Source organism: Gymnoscopelus braueri, assembly GCF_963280865.1.
Source record: "Gymnoscopelus braueri genome assembly, chromosome: 19".
In the NCBI taxonomy this organism is placed as follows: domain Eukaryota; kingdom Metazoa; phylum Chordata; class Actinopteri; order Myctophiformes; family Myctophidae; genus Gymnoscopelus; species Gymnoscopelus braueri.
The window spans coordinates 37,949,905-37,966,284 of NC_137621.1; the positions used below are offsets into that span (position 1 = coordinate 37,949,905).

Sequence of the window (16,380 nt, forward strand, 5' to 3'; positions counted from 1 at the left end):
TCAGCAGATTACACTACAAACAGTAGAAGGGCACTGCAAATATGAACCAATCAATCTCCCACATATTGTACATTGTGTAACTTTGTGCTGTTGTAATTTATATGTGCCATACAGGGAAAAGTCAATAGCTGTCATCAAAGCCTAGTTGACATCATGAACTACATACACACTGTCTGTGAGCAATCTGACTGGCATGTTTGTAAACAATCAATGTGACTTGTCATTCTGATGGCACTGACATGTTCACTGATATGAATATTTACTTTTGAGAGATAAACTCTGGATTTTGAGCAGGTTAGGGGCTTTTGTAGATAATCAATTTGAGTGGTGCTGTTGTTTGTACAAATTGTTTTGAGAAACACTTACTGTTTTGTAAATGTTAAGGATTATTCAAGAAATGGAACTAAGTGACTGACAAAAAAAATGTAAATACAACTATAATGGTGATACTTGTTAAACTTATATCACCCTGAGGGTGTACTGTACATGGTCGTCGTTGGACTTATTTTTCTTTATTTGTTTGTTAAAGCTTTATTGTCCCCAGGAGGAAATTGCTTTCCATAGCACAGCACTGTAAATATCAGACAACAATACATACAACAGTCCACAATAACAGCAATACAACAAATGACTGACAACAGTACACACTCAGGACTGTTCAGTGAGGTAAATTGTTTAAGGCAGTGGTTCCCAGCAAAATGAGGAATAGTTTAACCACTTTAGCCCTATTTTATACTGTACTTAGGATATTTGAAAATAGCCGATCTACAAACTCAAATAGCCGATATTATACACGGTCACAGAGACTCTGATAGATTAAAGTAGATATGGTACAACGTTCTAGTTGAAGTATTATGGCTGTGGTTTATATATTAATTATAGTAACAGTTGAAGGAAAGTATAACATCCTGACATGCTGTCTACATTACATTATTACACTCCAAGCAGTTCACTGCAAAGTTATATACTAAAGTATGCATAAATTAGAAATATATTGTCATAGTTTATACAAGTATAGTTATAATCGTCTTTCACATCTTCTGCGAACCCAGAATACTGCTGGTTTTCATTCTAGTCTGGAACTTAACAGCTGTGTTAAAACGGACAGGTGTGGAAAACAACTTTTCTGAATTTAATTACTATTATAATAACTTTATTTAAGCATAAACCAGAAAAAAATACATCTTTAAAGCTGCTGCAGATAGAGACAGATCCATTTCGGGACAGTTTTGTTCAGAGCACAATCAAAGAGGTACGAAGCCACAAGCGAAGCCACCGCTCAACAAACTGCTACAGTTCAGCTCTCAGCACGACGACTAGACAAACTGCTTAACAAACTAAATATCTGTCCGCCATCCTTCATCTTGTATACTTAACCACTTAAACCAGGGGTCTTCAACAGGGGGTCCTCAGAGTTACTATACAGGGGGGGCACCAAATCTTTGTGTGATAGAATCATTTTTTTTTGCATTAACCATCATGGAAATGATCTACAAGCTCAAAACGCGATGCACGCAACGCGTTTTGAGCTTGTTCATTTATGCTCCATTGTACAACGGTGTCGCACACCGCAAACAGCCAATCTACAAGCTCACAGATCAGGCCTACCCTAATGGTGTCTGATCATGTAGGAATAGCAGGGAGGGTTGCATTGTAGGTAGGCTTTCACTCCAACCAAATACTATAATTTCCTTACAGAGTTGCCCTTGCTTGGGTTGTAGGTGAGCACATTAGCGAAAATCAGCAGGTGTGTTTGTTTGAAATGTCTGACATCCAAGGTAAAATCACAGGTCATAAATGTTCCAGAAATGTCCATGTAATATATGATGAAGTTGGATGTTTTTGTGCAAATGTATTGTTTTTATCCACCCACAGCCAATTGCTGTTAAAAAAATATTTTCACACATCTATAAAGTGATCACCAGTCATAGTTATGTTAACCACTTCAACCCTAAATGACCGGCGTCAAATCTCTTCGCTGAAAATAGCAGATCCGCAACGCATTACATTGTGAGCTTTCAAAGCTGATATTTTCAGCGAAAATTCCCCCCAGAATAGGGATGCTAGGGTTGAAGTGGATAATAATATCGTTTAATTTACAGATGTCAAATTTCACTGTAATAAATGCCCTTTAATTTAAAGGGTTACTTATTCTTGACACACACACACACACACACTCATTTAAATCACAGCATCTAACAGGATCCTCAACAATATCAAACATCAAGTGTCTGATATGCCTAATTTATGCCCCGTCGTACGACACTGAAAAAAATAAAATAAAAAACGAATTGAATTGAAGTATAAAGTATAAATTGGGCGTAAGGACCATAATCCTATTTTAAACGAATGAGTCCTGGATAATGGATATCCAGTCTTTAAGTTGTGTGTAGTTCTGTACTTTTGACAATTAAATTAAATTTTCTCTGAATGAATATAAACTGGTGGATGCTATTTATCAGGTTTTCTCAGTTTATATCAACCGCTTGGAGGCAGTTCTTGAAACTCTAACTTCATTCTTATACAGTTTTTCACAATTGTTAACACAAAAAGCGAAAATTCGGCAACATTTTCACAACCTTAACTTCATGTACTAATCGCTCGACCCAATTTAGCACTACTTCACACTCCCTTATCTGCATTACACTCTGACTTTCCTTCTTTACACTCTGATGTCAATTACATTATCACCTTGTTGTCCAAACACTACACACAATGTTCAGTTGTTGCACACACTTCTCACATAAAATCTCAAAGCATCAATCTACAACACACCTTGTTGTCCAAACACTACACACAATGTTCAGTTGTTGCACACACTTCTCACGTAAAATCTCAAAGCATCAACCTACAACACACAAATAGTCAAATCTCTAAACATTCAGGTCTGGTGAGCAATTTGCACCACCGGGCTGCTCCAGTGCGTGAGTGGCTCCAGGACCACCCACATTTTTCAGTTCTGTACCTTCCACCTTATTCTCCTTTCCTGAATCCCATTGAGGAGTTCTTTTGAACTTGGAGGTGGAAGGTATATGAACGGAACCCACAGAGCCGGGTCCCACTGCTCCAGGCCATGGAGGAGCCTTGTGGCGACGTCACTGTTAGGGTGTGAATCTAATGCTATCTCACGATTCGATTCGATTCCGATTCTTAGGGTCACGATTCCGATTCTTTTCAGATTTTTTCAAAACAAACGATTCTCGATTAGTAAAATATTATTTTTTCCAATTCAAAATCGAAAAATGTTATTATACAAAAATCGTGAAAATCGATTGCAGCGCTAGTCACTGTTGAGGCCTGTCAGGGCTTCATGCGCCACTCGAGGCGTTTCTTTCAGCGTTGCTTGGACAGGGAGAACATTGCATGTGATGTGGATGAGGCTCTCTGGCCAGACGTGAACCGAAGGCTTGATGCCTAAATGTATGCCTAATGTAAAGCAATACAACCTTTTTGGCTGCATATTTGTGTTTGACTATAAGTCATTTTACAAAATAAATTGTCAATGTCATTCATATGGTGTGTTCCATTTCTATGATTGTGTTTTCAATTTTGCCCTGCAGTGTGCTGTAAATGTTTGGTAGTGTGCAGCACATGCTTATTGTGTGTACTGTAATGAATGGTATGTGTGTGTCATTTGAAAATATGGCTGTGTGTACCAAATGAAAACACGAGTTCCATTTTGTGAACAGTTAAAAGATTTGATGGCAAAGAGTCATCTTGCAAAGGCAGTGTGGGGTTTAGCATTTTGTGTGTGAGGTTTTCAGTTTTGTGTGTGCAGTTTTGAGAAAGCCGTTATTGTTTTGAGAAACGTGTGTTAACAATTGTGAAAAACTGTATAACAATGCCTCAATCCCCACACTATTAAGGCAATTGGCCAAGACACTATTTCACTTGTCACTGTGTTCACACTGAATACAAAACACTAAACACAGTTGTCATAGTATGCAATTCTCATTCCACTTTGACATTCCAGTCAAAATAGATTGTTTTTCTCTCAATTGGCTACTGTGTTTACATTTCCCCTTCGCATTGACACAGTTGTTAATGATGTAAATGTAAATCATTGCATGCAACATACTACGTACAATGAGCATTGTATTTGTGCAAAAGATAAGGCCAGCATGATGGGTGATTGAAGTATAAGTAATTTCCCTTCACACAATTGAAGAGTAAACAAAAACACATGCTGTCAATTCCATCCCACAGGTGCAAAATTGTGAACACAATACTCACAAACGTATAAATGCTAAGGGTTTATAGGTAAAAATGAAGCAAGAAGCAGGTGTCAGTCGGGTAAGAGGTGTCTGAGTGCATGGTGGGGCAAGAGGGAGAGGGAGGGAGGTAGAAATGATTTAACTGTTTTGGGGATTGCACTTTTTGGGAAAGTGGTAAGAGTTTCAGGAAATGCATCCAAGCAATTTAGAATTTTCCGATATTTTTCACTTTTCATTGAAAATATACAGAAATTGGCAGGAAATTATTTCCTCTGTTATTATATATTTTTATTTTACACTCTAGAAAAATTTTCCCAAAAGATGTTCACAATATATTTTAGATTTAGTTTTGGCTCTCAAAATATATTTTGTCCCATATACTATATTTCCTCCATACTGTACACGCACGCACATGCGCGCGCGCACACACACACACACACACACACACACACACACACACACTATCTTGTGACCCACTTTTGGGCACTGCCCCACCAGTTAAAGTAGTAACATGAGATAAGAGTATTCCATTAAAATCATGGCACTGAGAAGAGGTACTGACATACTGACATACCCTGGATCTTTTTCTTTACAAAGTAAGACTGTACCACTATAAGACCGTTAATATACAAAACACTTCAACACTTCAAGAAACAAACACTTGATAATTGGCCTTGTTTTTGTTTTTTTGAATACAAATAAGGCAAAGCCTCATTAAAAGGAAACATCTGTAGACGAAACAAGTTTGACCACACAGATGAATCCTGTAGGTTGTTATTCCAACCAAACTCCAGCAGCTGACTTCACTAATTAATTTAACACAAGTTCAGCCACAGAGAAGGAAGTAATTAGTTAAATTAGCTGCTGGAGTGTTTGGTTGGAATGAATCACTGCAAACCCTCCATCAATGTTTGGACTCCACTGACCTAGTTAGCCCTATAGAGCAGGGTTTGTCATTAAAGTGGGTGCTGTGGCATTCTAGGGTGCCATGACGCCATTCCAGGGGTGCTGCGGAATACTTTGATAATATTTGGAATCTATCAATCACTTCAGTTTAACCACTTAGAGCCTCTATACTTAGTAAAACGTACCTGATTTGCACTATACTTGGTGCGTTCTTTTTCGATCTATTCTACACCAAATATTTTCGCCAAAAATAGCCAATCTACGAGCTAACAGTGTGAGCTTGTAGATTGGCTATTTCTGGTGAATGTTCCCCCCAGAATAGGGATGCTGTGGTTAAATGTCCACTCAAGTGTAGTTATTTTCAATTTGTCCTAATGGAGGATATTCTCTCGTTTTCCTTGTGACATACTGTATCTTAGGGGGAGAGATCTACATATTTATGTACCGTAATATGACATAAATGTAAAGTGCTATAAAGTAACAATGTAATTCGGGGTGCAATGGATGAAAAAGTTATTCAGTTATATAAGATGTTTGAGAACCACTGCTATAGAGATCTACCGACACCCAGAGAGATCTACAGACACCCAGAAGGGTCTACAGCGACCTAAAGACACCTTCAGGAGATTCAGCTCCAGAAAGCCACCCTTGGTTTTCAGTGGCTGTCTGTAGCAGACCAATGGCTTCATGGACTCATTAGAAACACTGAAAAGTATGAATGACAATAAATAATGTAAACACATACATACCATTCCTGTACACAATCTTGAGGTCATGAGTCAAATTGCTCCCCCACCCCCCAAAAAACAAGAAGAAAAACTGTGAAGCAAAATCTTAAAAAAAAAAAATACATACCATTATATATATTTTTACCATTCATGTGCTTTTGTTTGTGCTGTGCAATGCTTTCAGTACGAGAGCAGCTGACATTTTTATTTTCATAGGGGAGCCATAGTTAGCAACAACCTCTTAAAGGGCAGGTGGTGTACTGTAGACAGAGTTCTGATGTTCATTTTGTAGGTAGGCTTAATATATTGCTGGTACTGGTACAACAAAATTGGTGAGTATATAATTCTGTAGAATTTAATTTTCATTGATTTTAATTCTGAACCCTGGTCAATGTCTGTGACCTTTATAGCTCCAGTAGTAGTTAGTATTGTTGCGTTTGTTAGGACAGGTGTCGGTTTGATTAAAGTGGAATTCAAGAACCCTCTACTATCTGGAAAACTATACAACAAGCTGGTAGCGTCCCAACACTTTCTTTTCCAAAACCAGGAAGGGAAGCATGATTTCTATGAAGCATGGTGCCTCTGACTAGCAGACAACAGCCTCCTTCAGTTCCTGCAGTCTCTGGTTCCGCTGTAGTTCCTTAGTGATGTATTCTGGCTCAAATAAATATACCTCGTTCTTTCCTTACACTTACTGTAGTATAACCTGAATACAGTTCATTATACTGTATAGTCGTTTAATATCGCGCAGCATGGTTATCATTTACAGAGGCCATTCTGTACTGTTCTCTATTTGCTACTGGAGGTGGTCTGTTAATGAACGGTTCACAGCGGATTAGCCTCATCATCATATACAGTAACAACATTTTTTTATTACCATCCTGATAGACAGTCAGCAAATATAAATACTTTGCAGAGTTCCTGACAGTGTGCGGGTTCTTTTCTTTGATTTCACCATCAGAGATCTCCTTCTGAGAGCTAAATAACAGAAATGGCTTTAGGTCATTTTGAGGTATTATAAGGTTATAGTTTTATTTCATGCGGATTGTGCACTGAAACAGCATGGCATCAAATGTAAACAACAAAAAACATCCTGTTTGCCAGACAACTTCAGTAAAACCAGCAGGAAATCACTGGTTGTAGTTTTCTAATTCAAACTGGTTACGTTAAGTCAAGTATTTGACAGTAATGTCTGTTTTAAATTTGATCTTCAGAATCTATTTACAAGCTGATTTATTTAACTGCTGTACATGTTGGTTACCGTAGGTACAATGAATTTGAGGTAGAAAATTGTTGGCATTGGAACAAGCAAGAACTGCTAATGAAGTTAAAACTCATTAATGACTGACTGGCTGACTGATCAGTTGAGCAAATAATTTGAGTGACTAAATGACTGGCTGCACTGGAATTTGTACATTCTTTTACTACATTTGTCCTGTATTTTGTAACACCTTGCATTGAATGTGCTGTAATCAAATTCACCTCTAATTCCTTCCATTTAAGGACACATTTGAACATCAGAACTCTTAGTAGTGAAATCATCCCAGCCCTCATAGAGACACCACAGTGAATGCAACAGTAACAACATGACATCAAAGGCGTCTCACTGACATCACAGCCTCTCTATTGGCTCTTTTCGACTACAAGAAGCCGAGCCGTGCCGTGAAACATATTTCTCGGATACTGGATTTGTTTCCATATACGCTGCGGCTCGGATTCAGATAAGGTTCTCAGAACCTAATTTGCTCAGGAGGTATAGTACCAAGCCTGAGTTCTGGGAGCCCAGAACTTAAATACTTTCAAAATTGTTTAAAAAATTGCGAAAATGAGCTTGTAGATCAGCTGTTTATGCTTCTTTTATGACTTTTTCCCCACCCTTCAGGGATAGTTCTGCTTTATAATGAAAACATAAGCAAGAAAGTAAAACCATCACAGAACTTCACAGGTTCTGGAAAGTTTCAGCTTATGGATAAGGTTCTGGGTTACCCTTCGTAGTTGAAAAGAGCCATATGATGCCCTATGACACCACAGTGACGTCACAGTGACATCACAGCTCACTGACTCTCTCGCTGAGCAGTCCCATGTCCTCCTCCTCCTCCTCCTGGTAGCGCACCGTGCCGCGGCTATGAACGCCATGGAGACAGTTGGCGAGGTGCTGGGGATAGTCGAGGCCGGACTGGTTGGCGTGGTGCTTCCAGCGAGGGTCGTCACTCTCATGGGTCAGGTAGCGTTCGTTCATCCTGCACTCCAAGCTACGCAGGTCCAACCACATCTGGTAGTCCTGGAGGACACACGCACACACACATTTTAACAATGTATTTGTCCACATAAAGGAGAGCATACAAAGGACACAAATATTTTATGGGTGCAGTAAGGTTACATTCACACAATCATGGCATATGTCTTCATGATACAATAAGCATGTCACTCAGTACTCTATGGGTATAAGTAGCAGCGTCTCCGCCCATATATGCTGGCTGGCAATTATAGCAGAGACAGCACAATACTTTGCCAGCCTAACAACCAGTCTGTGGGTATGTCCTAGGCTGCCAAATATAAAAACAAATAGTGTGCACCTATAACCTAGCTCTGAGATGGTATGTATGGAGTGGTTGGTATTCAATGACCTTGGTCATGAAGGCTAGGCTAGGCTAAGCCACACACGCGCACGCACACACGCACACGCACACGCACACGCGCACACGCACACACACACACACACACACACACACACACACACACACACACACACAGGAAGGTTTATTCTTGTACACAGTCAGTGTATATATTAATTTCAAAAATATTAATTTCAAAACCTGATATAGAGTTTCCCCGGTTGGACGTAGCGTGTGGAAGGAACACGTTATTCTAACCAGTTCCTTTCCCCTTCATCAAGCACCGACCAGGGGGAGGCAGTATAGAGACCAGGATTACTGCATGTTTTTTGTGAGGGTACCTACCCTAGGGGGCATGGGGAGAACATGCAAACTCCACACAGAAAGGCCCTTTCGCCCACCCCACTTAGGGTATGGCCACTGATGACGCGGAGGAGAGAACACGTCCCCCAGCGCCTACAGTGTGCCTGGCAGGAATCAAACCCAGGACCTTCTAGCTGTTACCATCTAGTTTGTTACTCAATAAATCTTCCTCCCATGCAGTCTACAGTATGTACATTGCCACTCGTACCGCTTGAATCTCTTTCGACAGCTTCGCAAATGACTCCTATTGTGGCCACTGTATAATGTTTTAATTTCACTGCACCATTTCTTGACTGGGGCCAAGACACACACAATGTTTACACATCCAAAAAGAGTGTCTTGAGCTTGTGTATTCTACAGATATAAGCTGGAGATATGAGTCTGTCAGTGAAGTTTTCATATTATATACAATGTCATATTAGAAACACTGAGTGAGTTTGCAGTGGCATTTTCTATCTAAGCAGTTCAGTGCCACTGATTTTGTGACAAAAGGCAGACAGTTTCGGTGACCGATTGCATCCAAGTGATTGAGGGCCTCAGATAAATGTTTGCTAGTTAGGAATAACTCAGATGGGGAATCTAAGGGAATCATCAGGCTTACTTATTCCGCCCCTCTGTGTTCCTATTGGCTGGGCTTTACACAGTCATAACTCCAGTTCCCAGCATGCTAAAGGCCCCAGACTTGGTGGGTGCTTTTAGGTGGCCAATAATAACGGGCTGTAATTTGCTGATTCCCCACCCCCTCTGTGTTCCTATTGGCTGGGGTTTAAGCACCCATAACTACAGTTCCCAGCATGCTACAGGCTCCAAACTTGCTGGGTGGTCCCACAGACTTCCAATTTGATACAAAATGACCACTTCCGGTTTGTTTTGATTGCCTTGAAACTTCAACCAGAGACTCTCTGAGGGGTGTGGAGTTCAATTGTGCAACCCGGAAGTGCCCCTCCTTCCCGAACGCAAGCTTGCACAGGTATGACAGCTGGACCTGGGTGCTGCAAGTGCTTCACTTCTCGGCAGCAGTGTTCTAGCAGTGTTTAACACTTCAAATGCCCATACTTGGGTGACCATTGCTCTTATCAGCGCAACATAGGACTAGGTGTGAAGCCGCATAGCGGCCTGAAGATCTAGTAACAGGAAATTGCCTTCCAGATTTGCCGATTCGCATGTGACCTCTACAGTGGGCAGGTCTGTGCCCATTAGAAGTGAAATGGATTTGCATTCATTGTGGATTTAAATTCTTTGACGGACACCTCATGGAACTTAACAACCGTTTTCAGTGTCAGACTCTTACAGAATAATGGAGGCTGCTGCCTCCCTGCTGTTGCCTGTGTCAGACTCGTTTGGCCAGAGTTTTGTGTTCTATTGTAGTTTAAAGTTACCTGTAGCCAAGGACGGCTGAGTGTTTATTTAATTATATTGCATTATATTGTAGTTTACTGTTACCTGTAGCCAGGGGTGGCTAGGTGTTTATCTAATTCTACTGTATTATATTCTATAGTCTGTAGCAAGGTGTGGCAGTGGTTATTTCTACAATTCCAGTGCATTCCATTAGTTGCATTCTACCTGTAGCCTGGGGTTGTCGTCTCTATTTAAATATAATGGCATTCTATTGTAGTTCACTGTTACCTGTAGCCAGGGGTGGCTGAGTGTTTTGTCCACGCTGTATCTCTTCCTCATCTTCACCTGCAGCAGGTTATTAATCAGGTCTATGGCTGTGAGTGAGAGAGAGAGAGAGAGAGAGAGAGAGAGAGAGAGAGAGAGAGAGAGAGAGAGAGAGAGAGAGAGAGAGAGAGAGAGAGAGAGAGAGAGAGAAATCATCATTATTTATTTATTTAAAACCTCGGAAAGCACATTGGGGCGAAACCTCATTTTCGATGGTGACGAGGTACATTACAAGCAATGCAGACAGAAAAAGCTAAACATTTATTACTGTATCAAATGCAACAGTTGAAATATAGCAACAATAATTCTAAAATAGATGACAATGCACTAAAATCACTAAAACATTTAATACATTAAGAAAACATCAATAAGGCTAAAAACAAATCAACCGAATCTGCAATTAACCCACGGAATTTATTGATTCTGAAGCATGAGGAGCATAGTAGGAAAAAGCTGATCTGGCTAACCTTCTTTTAAGGTATATAGATAGAACAAATAGACAGATATAAGACAGAATAAAGTTACCACAGGAAGAAGACTGGACAAATAGACAAACCTACTTGCAGAGAAAAAGAGAGGGAGGGAAAGGGTGAGGGAGAGGTGTATGGGAGAAAAGAGGAAGTTGAGAGAGAGAGAAAGGGAGGGGAGGAGGACAGGGGAGAGGAAGAGAGGGTGGGAGGAGAGGATTTAGGGGTGAGTGGCCCCCTGCGGTGGGGGCCACTCAGGGCTAATGAGCAGAGCTAACATGATGTTAACATTTCTTCAGGGGTCAGTGGTCTGAACAGGGGCCCCTGGCTTCTATAGGGGCCACCATCGCTTGGCATTACTCACATGAATGGACCAACAGATGAATAGAACGCTCTCTCTCTCTCTTTCTCTATGTCTGTCTGTCTCTCGTCATCTCCCTAACTACCTCTCTCTCTCTCTCTCTCTCTCTCTCTCTCTCTCTCTCTCTCTCTCTCTCTCTCTCTCTCTCTCTCTCTCTCTCTCTCTCTCTCTCTCTCTCTCTCTCTCTCTCTCTCTCTCTCTCTTGTAGATGTTGGAAAATGCTCACCTATAAAGACATGCCCAAAATAGGGACGGGACGGCAGGTTGTAAGTGGTTAAACAAGACATTCCTATATGATGTGTTTTGTGTTCACCATCCAGCTGTCAGAGATTTGCTGCTTCAATAAATTCATTAAACTCATTAAAAACAAACTTTTACGTTTAAGAAAAAAAATGCTCTTCTCTAGCTGTGTGCACAGACTCTCTCAGAGGACAAGCTGTTCACAGCATGGGGTAGGAATGCCAGACTTGTGTTTGTGTGTGTGTGTGTGTGTGTGCGCGTGTGTGTGTGTGCTTGTGTGTGCGTGTGCGTGTGTGCGTACCTACGTGCGTGCATATGTGTATGTGTGTCCGCAGAATTGGATAGATGGAGGAGATGAGAGAAGAGGAGTGTCAGAAGGATGAGAGGCAGCGAGTCAATCCCACACACACACACACACACACACACACACACACACACACACACACACACACACATTTGAAGCTATTGACGGCAGCAAAGTACGTCATGACAGAGAAGAGGACTGACATTATATATATATATATATATATATATATATATATATATATATATATATATATATATATATATATATACATATATATATATATATATATATATAGCTATTCTTGCTCTTTGCAAATGTGTCATAATAATATTTTGTTTGTTTGGTATAAATCGTATGGTTTGGTTTGGTATACTAATCGTTTGGTATATCCATGTTTTATTCCAACTCGTAGCGTGACTGGCGAGACGAGACTCAGCATTCAGGTGGCGGGGGGGGGGGGGGAACTAAACGACACCAGCCGGAAACCACAACTGGAAACCACTTTATAGAATTCTGGAGTAGGCATGGCCTGGACCAGATCACACTGGTTAGTTTGTGAAAGAAAACCAGGCTTTCCTCCATGTGGAAAGCCTGGTGAGTACATATGGTAATGGAACATACCCTCCTGTGATGCTTTCTTCCAGGGATGAGGGGGGTACATGAAGGCAGCATTTTGAATCTGGTCATGAATGTCCTCGTCTTCGTTAAACGGAAACGTCCCACTGAGACTGACAACAGAGACGGAGACAGTTAACAACTAGCTGAACAATAATAAAGGCCCTTACACACCGGCACTGGTGGACAAAGTATACACTCAAGTAAATACTCAAGTATTCAAAAGCTCAAATTACAAAGTACATTTTCAAATACATTTTCAGAACTGAAAAATAGTGAAAATAGCCGATCTACAACAAGCTCACGCATCGCTTGTAGATCGGCTATTTTCACTATATGTGAAATAGGTATCAAGTGGTTGATTCATAATATATTTTTGTAAGTTTTGGTCCCAAGAGTCCTTTGCTAGGAAATAGTGGAGTCAAAAAGTGCAATATTTCTATTTAAAATGTAGCAGAGTCTATTTCAAGTGCTTGTAAAGAAAACAAATACTCAAAATAATACAATACAATAATACAGTACAGTACTCAAATAAATGTACTTAGTGAATGTGTAATGTGCATACCGGGAGCGTGATAAACATGGCAAATATTTTGCATTAAACTATATGGTGATGCCTCATTCGTACAGATTAATCGTGGTGAAAAATCAACCAAAAAAATACATTGCTTTATCGCCATGTAATATTCACGTTCTCTGCGGATGTACTCGTGACACAAACAGCAGTTTAAATTAATGTGGATTGATCGCACAAAATAAACGCTCCTGGTGCGTTTAGATCGTAATACTATAAACTATAACATAAATAAACACTAATTTGTCAAATTCATGTGTACAATAATCACAGTATAGGAAGGCTCCTACCTGACATAGATGATAACTCCTACAGACCACATGTCCAGAGAGCGGTTGTAACCTTTGTTCCTGAGGACCTCAGGGGCCAGATAAGCCGGGGTCCCGACTACAGATCGTCTAAAAGACTTCTCACCAATGATACGAGCAAATCCAAAGTCACATAACTTCACCTGTACAAAGACATGGACAGATAGACAGACAGACAGATGGAGGACAGACATAAAGGCAATTGCAGAAACTTTCATTTGAGCTGCCCAATAGAGCCACAGCCTTCTACCATGAGTTCGTCTGTAAGATTCCCTTAAAAAAACTACGGAATGTGCCTTTAAAATAAATGCTGTGATTAATGTGATTACGTCACAGAGCAACACACACAGAGCAAAAATAAACACCATGCGTGTATAGTGTGTGTGTGTGTGTGTGTGTGTGTGTGTGTGTGTGTGTGTGTGTGTGTGTGTGTGTGTGTGTGTGTGTGTGTGTGATGAATCATGAGATGACACTGAGCCTCTCAGACATCAGAGCAGAGTTTAAAACTGTCTCTGACTCACAAACCGAACACACACACACACACACACACACACACACACACACACACACACACACACACACACACACACACACACACACACACACACACACACACACACACACGCAGCTGTTACCTGTGGAAAGGAGTCTGCGTCAGCCAGCAGAACATTCTCTGGTTTCAGGTCACAGTGGACGATGTTCTTAATGTGGAGGTGACGAAGAGCTACAAGGATCTGATCACACACGCACGCACACACACACACGCACGCACGCACGCGCACGCACGCACGCACGCACGCACGCACGCACGCACGCACGCACGCACGCACGCACGCACGCACGCACGCACGCACGCACGCACGCACGCACGCACGCACGCACGCACGCACGCACGCACGCACGCACGCACGCACGCACGCACGCACGCACGCACGCACGCACGCACGCACGCACGCGCAAACACACACACACACACACACACACACACACACACACACACACACACACACACACACACACACACACACACACACACACACACAGAATAGATTGTTGCATTGACAATATAAATTATGAGTTAAATTATTATTATTACACATGTCCAGTAAAACACAGCACTGGAGGTATGTCCCTATATATATATATATATACTTTATATACATGACATGCTGACAATGCGTCACTTCGTCGGTACCCGTGGCCAGAGTACATGGAGGCCGACAGCCTGAGCCTTGGACTCTATACATTGGTACCGTTGTATAACGACGTACTGCCAGTATATGAAGTCACTAGCATGTCATCAGCACTCTGACGTCATGTCTGTACATGTAGTTTGGGGCCAGTCTATGATGTCAGTCATATATGGCAGTGGTTCTCAAAGTAAGGACCACCAGGAGTAGCCAATCACAGCGCGTCACTTGGTGCCACGCTGTGAGCTTATACATCTGCTATTTTTGAAAAAATAAAATAAAATCTTGAAAGTATTGGAAAATTTAATGATTTGGATTATTTTTTACACAAACCTACTCTTCTGGGGGTCCCTGGCATAAAACATTTTCAGATGGAGAACAGGTAGAGTCATTCATTCATATACAGCAATAATTAAAATACATGAATCAGAAGACAGAAAAAACTAAAATACAAAAACAACAACAACAGATAAACCAAAAAATAAGTAAATAAACCAGTTAGACGCATAAAGGACATCAATGTGCATGTGTAGGACGCCAAAACTATTGCAATTTTCATTATCTCATTATTGCCACAATGACGTAATAATGAGAACCCAGAACGAGGATTTTGCGCTGGGCGAGCAACTTCATTGAAATGAATGGGCAGGGATTTCCTGTTTGAGTATGTGTGTGCGTGTGTGCGCGTGTGCGTGTGCGTGTGCGTGTGCCTGTGCCTGTGCGTGTGCGTCTGCGTGTGTCTACTGTACTTGTGTAACCAGGAACTTGGTGATTCTCTCAGGCAGTCGTCCCTTCTCGCTGGACAGAATCATCTCCAGCATGTCTCCATGGAGCTTCTCCATGACCACAAACACACGCTCCGGGGTCTCGAACATGCAGTCCAGGTTGACAACACCAGGGTGGTGGAGGTTCTGTGACAAAAAGCAGTGGTGTAAAGTAACTAAGTACATTTACTCAAGTACTGTACTTAAGTACAATTTTGAGTTTTTTTTTACTTTACTGGAGTATTCCCAATATCCAATACTTTTACTTCTACTCCACTATATCTCAGAGGCAAATATTGTACTTTTACTCCACTACAAGTATTTGAAAACTTTAGTTACTAGTTACTTTCCAGATATACTTTAAATTATTACATTATAAAGCATACATTAACCACTTTAGCCCTATTTTATACCTGGGCTATTTACAAGCTACAAGCTCACAACGCGTCGCATCGCGACGCGTTGTGAGCTTATAGATCTGCTATTTTCAAACATTTTAGTACTTTTACTTTTGGTACTTTAAGTACATTTTGATACCAATACTTTTGTACTTTTACTCAAGTACATTTTGAATTACAGACTTTTACTTACAACAGAGTACTTCTACATTGCAGTATTGATACTTTTACTTAAGTAAAATATTTGAGTACTTTTTCCACTGACGAAAAGTAACCAGCACATAGACTATAAAAAGTATGGACAAAGGAGACGTGACGTCACCCATTGGTTTCGACAGACCCATTTTAAAGCCTGTAGTTCAGATAATTCAAATCCAGCATCTTGGATTTCCGGTTTGCGAATACTCTAATGCTATTGGGTGCATTGCAGCGAGGCTGGGTCACTCAGTAGAACCAATAAGCAAACCTTTCTTTATAATTCATTTTAATTCATAGGAGCATCATTTTCAACAAATCATGCTGTGTGAAAGAAGACGTGAAACTAACGAACATAATGTCTTTAAGAAAAGGTTAGGTAATAAAACCAAGTGTAAAGTGTGTGTGTGTGTGTGTGTGTGTGTGTGTGTGTGTGTGTGTGGTCACGCATGTGTAGTGTGTGTGTGTAGCGT

The 16,380-nt window shown here is 40.8% G+C and overlaps 1 protein-coding gene across 1 annotated transcript in view; it reads right to left on the minus strand.

Annotated features, from left to right (window-relative positions):
• Window positions 1-7,637: 7,637 nt before the first annotated feature.
• Window positions 7,638-16,380, minus strand: part of prkd1 (protein kinase D1) — a 63,992-nt gene continuing 55,249 nt past the window's right edge. The window contains exons 16-21 of the mRNA XM_080414738.1: window positions 15,300-15,461; window positions 13,996-14,094; window positions 13,343-13,503; window positions 12,485-12,591; window positions 10,453-10,538; window positions 7,638-8,129 (exon numbers count right to left, since the gene is read on the minus strand). Coding sequence (XP_080270864.1) covers window positions 7,896-8,129; window positions 10,453-10,538; window positions 12,485-12,591; window positions 13,343-13,503; window positions 13,996-14,094; window positions 15,300-15,461 — 849 coding nt within the window. The 3' untranslated portion in view covers window positions 7,638-7,895. The remainder of the gene's footprint in view (window positions 8,130-10,452; window positions 10,539-12,484; window positions 12,592-13,342; window positions 13,504-13,995; window positions 14,095-15,299; window positions 15,462-16,380) is intronic.